Source organism: Asparagus officinalis, chromosome 5 (genome assembly GCF_001876935.1).
Source record: "Asparagus officinalis chromosome 5, Aspof.V1, whole genome shotgun sequence".
Lineage (NCBI taxonomy): Eukaryota > Viridiplantae > Streptophyta > Magnoliopsida > Asparagales > Asparagaceae > Asparagus > Asparagus officinalis.
Window position 1 is genome coordinate 35109149 of NC_033798.1, and position 6732 is coordinate 35115880.

Genomic DNA, 6732 nt, shown 5'->3' on the forward strand with positions numbered 1-6732 from the left:
CCTCGTCGATTGAGCGAACCTCGCTATACTACGAGAACGCTAGGATCATCCTCGTGCGAATACGTAGCTCGTCCGCATGCGCTACCTCTCCCCGATGCATCCGTACGAAGTGCAAAGTGCGCCTAACAAAGCACCACTTAGCGCCTCAGCCCGATTAGCCCCGATCCCCGGCTCATTAGCCCACGGCCCACGACCCGCGACCCACGACTCACTAGAACTTATGAGGGATTAATTCAAATAAAACACTTCTCGGCTTGCCGTTGCCAAGCCTCGAACAAGGACCTTTTGAAATACCAAAACTTTAACTTTCTACTAGGCTACAAAGCATTTATGAAAAGTACTTGTAGTTAATATATATATATATAGTTTGAAAACTCATTTTGGAAAGCTATTTTTGACCAAAAAATCCAACATTTGGTTTCTTCGTTGTCTTTTTGTTTGGTCTATTTCATAATTTTGTGGAATTATTCTGGATTCAAATGCTGTTTTTTTTTTTTGTCAATGAAATAAATTTTATTCATTACCAAATTGAGAAATATGAGTACATCAAGAAATACTAGTTCCTAACCTGGGAGAACAACTCCGGAAAAAAGACAATTATATTTTCACAATTCTGTCTTTTATGTGAGCAGGGATATCATCATTTAGGACTTTTGATAGAATCAGAATCTTCACTCTTCGAAACACAGAAACAGGGTCTTGAGATTCTTGCCCAAAAATTCTTTGATTTCTTTCCTTCCAAATGGCATAAACTGACACAGTTAGTGCCACCCTTTTAATTCTTTTCATAAAACCCTTTCCCTTCAATCTTGTACTATACCATTCAATAATCCTATCCCAATTGCAAGATTTCCATTTGAAGTTCATCCACTCCATAACTCTGTTCCAGAGATCAGCTGAGAATGCACATTTAAAAAATAGATGCTTACAGTTTTCCTGTTGCTGAAATGTACAGAGAACACAAGCATTTTGCTGATGATTCATGTCAAGGATATTCATGTGACATAATCTATCTCTTGTTAACAGTCTAGAATGAGTAGCAAGCCAAGTGATGAGAGAATGCTTAGGGAATGACCAATCGTCCCAAATTGTTTTAGACCAAGTTACCTGTGCATTCTGATTAATAAGATCACTGTAGATAGTAGATAACTGGACCTTATCTCCAGAGCAGCTCCTGGCAATGATATTTTGAACATTAGAGGAACTTCCAAATTTGAGTATCACCTTATCTCTCATTTTAAGGATTTGTTTCCACATCCAAGAATCATTTGTTTTGGATTGAACTTGCCATATGTCAGATTGTCTTAGATAATTGCCATGCACCCACTTTATCCATAACAAGTCTTTCTTTAAGTGAATCATCCAAATAAGCTTCATAGAAGCTGCAGTATTCCAGTCTGTAGCAGAGAAAACCCCCAGACCTCCATGTTCTTTACTTTGACAAACTGTCTTCCAGGAAATCAAATGAATTTTGTGGTTCCAAAGGAATTCAGAACAAAGACTGTCAATTTTCTTCAACACCTTAATTGGTAGAATATAATTGCTAGTCCAAAAATTTTGAATTCCTAATATGACAGATTTAATAAGCTGCAATCTGCCTGCGTAGGATAATGTTTTCTTTTTTTGCCAATTCTGAAACTGGGTAGCAATCTTATCAATTAAAGGGGAGCAATCTGAATAAGATAATCTCTTTGTAATCAAAGGTACCCCCAAGTATCTTACTGGCAGGACACCCTCGGAAAAATTCAGCAAGGAGCAAATGTAGGTCTTCAAATTCTCATCAATACCACTCATATATATAGAGCACTTGTTTGGATTAGTCTCCAGTCCAGAGACATGACTGAATTCAGATAGGCATTCTTTCAATCTTGCAATAGAGTAAATATCAGCTTTGCAGAAAAGCAACAAATCATCAGCAAAGAAAAGGTGAGAGATTTTAAGCCTGGAACATTTTGGATGATATTTAAACAAACTGTCATTTTGCAGAGAACTAAGTCTTCTTGACAGATACTCCATCCCCAGAACAAAAAGATAAGGAGAAAGGGGATCTCCTTGTCGCAATCCTCTAGCACCTCTAAAATAACCATGCAGTGAGCCATTCAAAGATAGGGAGTACTTAGGTGAACATATACACTCCATAATCCAATTGATCATAGTGACAGGAAAGCCCAGACCAGTAAGCATATCCTTAATAAATTTCCAGTTGATTGTATCAAAGGCTTTTCTTAGATCAATGTTGAGGATTGCCCTTGGAGTTGAATGTTTTCTGCCGTAGTGTTTGATCAATTCATGAGCTAAGAGGATGTTGCTAGATATAAGCCTTCCTTTAACAAAAGCACTTTGTGCTTCATTAATCAAAGCCCCTATAACTCCTTGAATTCTTGTTGCAATAATTTTAGAGATGATTTTATATAAACAATTGCAACAGGAAATTGGTCTATAATCAGATGGGGATTTTGGATTAAGAATCTTAGGGACTAAAGTAATAGATGTAGCATTAAGAGCACCAAGAAGTTTACCCGACTTAAAAAACTCTTCAATGGCAAGATAAAGATCTTCATTTATCAGATTCCAGGCTGCTTTGAAGAACGCAGCAGTGTATCCATCAGGTCCTGGTGCTTTCTCATTATCCATAGAAAATAGAGCTTGTTTGATTTCATCTCTAGTGACTGGAACAATAAGATTTTTGGCCTGAGTAGGAGATAGAGTAGGACCATTTGACAAGACTTCCACTTTGATATCTGTAGTAGAAGCAGAAGATCCCAGTAATTTATTGTACTAAGCAATGAACTCTTCTATGATCTGAGACATATCAGTAATCCTTTCCCCACTATCAGAGTATATAGACATGATTTTATTTTGGTGCCTTTTTGCCTTCATAATAGAGTGAAAAAACTGAGAGCATTTATCTCCATGAATACCCCATCTAATACTTGCCTTTTGCCTGTAAAAGGAAGTTTCAAAATCAACCAATCTTGTATAAGTATTCAGGCATTTCTTCTCTTTTGAAATCAAAATAGAATTGAAAGGATCAGTCATCAGCTTTTGCTAAATATCAGACAGTTCCGCCTTCATAATAGAGTGAAAAAACTGAGAGCATTTATCTCCATGAATACCCCATCTAATACTTGCCTTTTGCCTGTAAAAGGAAGTTTCAAAATCAACCAATCTTGTATAAGTATTCAGGCATTTCTTCTCTTTTGAAATCAAAATAGAATTGAAAGGATCAGTCATCAGCTTTTGCTGAATATCAGACAGTTCCCCCTTAGCTCTAATCACCTGCTCACTTATATTCATAAAGTGCCTTTTATTCAAATCTTTAAGGACTGGTTTAAGATTTTTCAGTTTAGTCACCAGTTTATACATATTGAAGCCCTTGATGTCTGTCTCCCATGCAGATTTAACAACTGAGTTGAATTCTGGATGTTTGATCCACATGCTAAAAAACTTGAATGGCTTTTTTCCTTCACATCTTTCATCACCAATTGTTATCAATGCTGGTGAATGATCAGATAGGCTAGGCACCAAGAAATCAACTTGACTGGAGGTGTAGTTAAGAATCCATTCCTCATTTACTAAGACCCTGTCCAATCTGCTCCAAATTCTAGCATTAGCCTCCTGTTTATTACACCAGGTGAAAAAACATCCAGTAGATTTGAGATGAAGCAGCTGACATGAATCAATACATTGTGTAAAGTCTTCAGTATCTGATTCAGTGACTTGTGATCCACCCAGTTTTTCTTCATTGCTAATGATAGCATTAAAATCCCCACCTACAATCCAAGGACAGTTTACATTTTGCTGAAGCAATAGGAGATCATTCCAGAGTTCCTTCCTGCCTATGTGATCATTCAAGGCATAGACAATAGTAGCAATACAGGAGAATTTATCATCTTTAGAAGATATTGTGCAAGTTATAAATTGCTCAGAGGAGGATAGACATTGAACAGTAAGAATATCACAATCCCAAAGAATCCATATTCTGCCCTTGCTATTTGGTTTAGCATTTGAGATCCAGCTCCAGCTTTTTGCCATTTTATTTGCTATAGTTTGCATTTTATTGCTAGCTACTTTAGTTTCCAAAAGTGCTAGGAAAGCAAGCTTGTAATCATGAATTAATTGCTTCACTATCATTTGCTTAGAGGACTTGTTCAATCCTCTAATATTCCAGATTGCTAGATGCATATTTATTGAGGATTCTTACCCCTATCCACATTTGAGGTATCAAAAAGATCATGAAGATCTAACAAATTAAATTGTGAAGCTTTTATATGACTGGAAGTACCAATATTCAAACTTGATCTTCTAGCTGCACTACTTTTGGAAACACTAGTGAAACCACTGATATTAATAGAGGGAGAAAAGTGATCGAAAATACCAGAGCTTTTCTTTCCATTTCCAATTTGATCAGATTGTCCAGAACTTTGCTTATCGCTTAGCACCACTGTTTGTGCATGTTTTTCTGAAACAGAATCCTTTGGGTGAACTGTGATGTTTCTCAGAATCCCTTGTGCATCTGACTGAGAATTATCAGGCACAAATTCAGTCTGTGTAGGCTTAGGACTAGATGCGGTATCCTCATGAACATGCCTATCTTGGGGATTGACAACATGTTGCTCCTGTGAAGAATTTCCCCCTTTAAGCTGCTGTTTTGGAACCCAGATTTTCTTAGTAGCAAGTCTTCTGCATTGTTCAGTTTCATGTCCCACTATCTTGCAATTCACACACCATCTTGGCTTGAACTCATAAACCACTTTCTGGTTATAATTTTTCCCATCAGGCCCTTTTATAACTATTTGATCTGGTAGAGGTTCCTTCAAAGGCAGATTAACTTCAAGAAGAACTCTAGCATAAGAGAGTCTTTGCCTCAAAGCAGTTAGTTTATCTGTAGTAATAGGATTGCCAATTGAACTAGCAATTTTACTGATACCTGAAGAGCTCCATAAATTCAGTTTTAAATTGGGAAATTGAACCCACATTGGGTAAGTGCAGTCCTGAATTCTATCCATATCAGTGTCGATTTTCCAAGGTTTGAGAATTAAAGGCCTGGAACCAAAAAACCATGGCCCTGCCTCCAAAACCTCTTTCATCTGTTTTTCGGCATGAAAATCAAAGAGAAAAACCCCTGGCTTGATCAAGAAAACTTTTGGTATAGATATTTTACCCCAGACATTTGTAACATATGATTCCATTGATTTAAATTTGACATTTAAGCCAATAACATGTCCTATGAGAGCAAATTTCCAGAAATCCTCCCCTTCCTTCCATTCATTTTCAGTAAATGAAACAGTGTTATCTATAGAAGGAGGAACAAAATTTAGTGATAATCCACTTCCATATTTTCTATTATCTGAAAATAGGCTAGCAAAGAATTTAGCTCCTTCAGATCGATTCTCTTCAACACTCTTCTTAACACCTTGGTTCATCTCAACAGAATCTTCATTTATTTCTTTTCCAGAATTATTCACAACATTAGGATTCTCCATTTCTTGAATATAAGGTCAATTCCACTTGAGATGTTCACATTATCAACCTCATCAGACCAGAGAACAGAGCTAGAAGATTTACCTAGGTTACGGGAAGCCATCATTCCAATCTTCGTCAGCGGCTGAGGAGCTGTTAATGGACTAGATCTAGCAAGAATCTCCTCCATGAACAGCTTCTTCTTTGCCCCTTTAGGCCCAGTGCTCTCCATTTCCTGGATCCGAGAAGATACTGTTGCATTCGATTCAGCCTCTTCATCAGATGAAGGATCTCCATGAATCCTTGAAGCTGAAGTTGAAGTTGAGTGAGGATAGACGAAGATAGAGTCCCTTAACTCGCTACTTTGAACTCTTTTGCTACCAGTCTTCTTCTTCTTCGCCATCAAAACCTAGGCGGAGGAGCACGTTAGCAAGGAAGAGATCGCCTGCTAACATGCGCCAAAATGATCCCGCCACTTTGAGGGGAGTTTTTTTTTTTTTGATTCAAATGCTGTTGTTTGGCTTTATGTGGGGTTTTGGTTTGATTTTGTCTGTTGTTTGGCTTCGAGTGCTGTTATTTGTCTTTATGAAAGTCTCTGCTATTTAAGATAAGGATTGCTCACCGAAAGCCGATATTTCTAATGAAAATATTAAGCCTAGATACAGTTTATTGAGTTGGATCTATATATGGCTTTATGTCTTTGTAATCCAAATACACGTTATTTACATAATGTTCTTACCAAATCTGAGAGATGTGTGTTTTGCATTGAGTAAGGTTATAATTCATATCAGTAGGTGGCAAAAAGTTCTTGCAATTCTTTATGATGATGATCATGACTTGCTCCATCTTCTGTTGTTGTTGCTGCTACTGCTACTGCTACTGCTACTGCTAGGATACTGCTTGCAATTCATATCAGTAGGATAGTTCTAGCTGTTTCTGCTACTGCTACTGCTACACATATTTGACTGTTTTCTGAATCTATCCAAGTCAGTAGTAGCACTTAAAACTTCAATGGAGTATATTTAATTCAGGTCTCCTATCATGTATACATGTTTGAAGCTCATTTGAGAAGTTAAGTTCTTGCAATCCTTTAGTAGTAATCTGAATTTGGTATAGCCTTTGCGTGGAACGGAGCAAAAAAAAATCTGAAAATTCTTTGACTTGTGCTTATATGCTTTAAGAGCATTCTTGCATTCGGTTCATATTCATGACTTGATTACCATGCTGATTGTTCACTTGCTGCAGAAAGCTATTCCACTTGATCCTTAT

General features: G+C 37.2%; 1 protein-coding gene across 1 annotated transcript; it reads right to left on the minus strand.

Moving 5' to 3' along the window:
• LOC109841705 lies at positions 598-5866 on the minus strand. Its single transcript, XM_020410651.1, has 5 exons — positions 5569-5866; positions 4205-5488; positions 3062-4088; positions 2934-2944; positions 598-2741 (listed from the first exon to the last, which is right to left on the minus strand). Exons 1-5 carry the CDS (start codon positions 5864-5866, stop codon positions 598-600), a joined length of 4764 nt encoding a protein of 1587 aa, XP_020266240.1.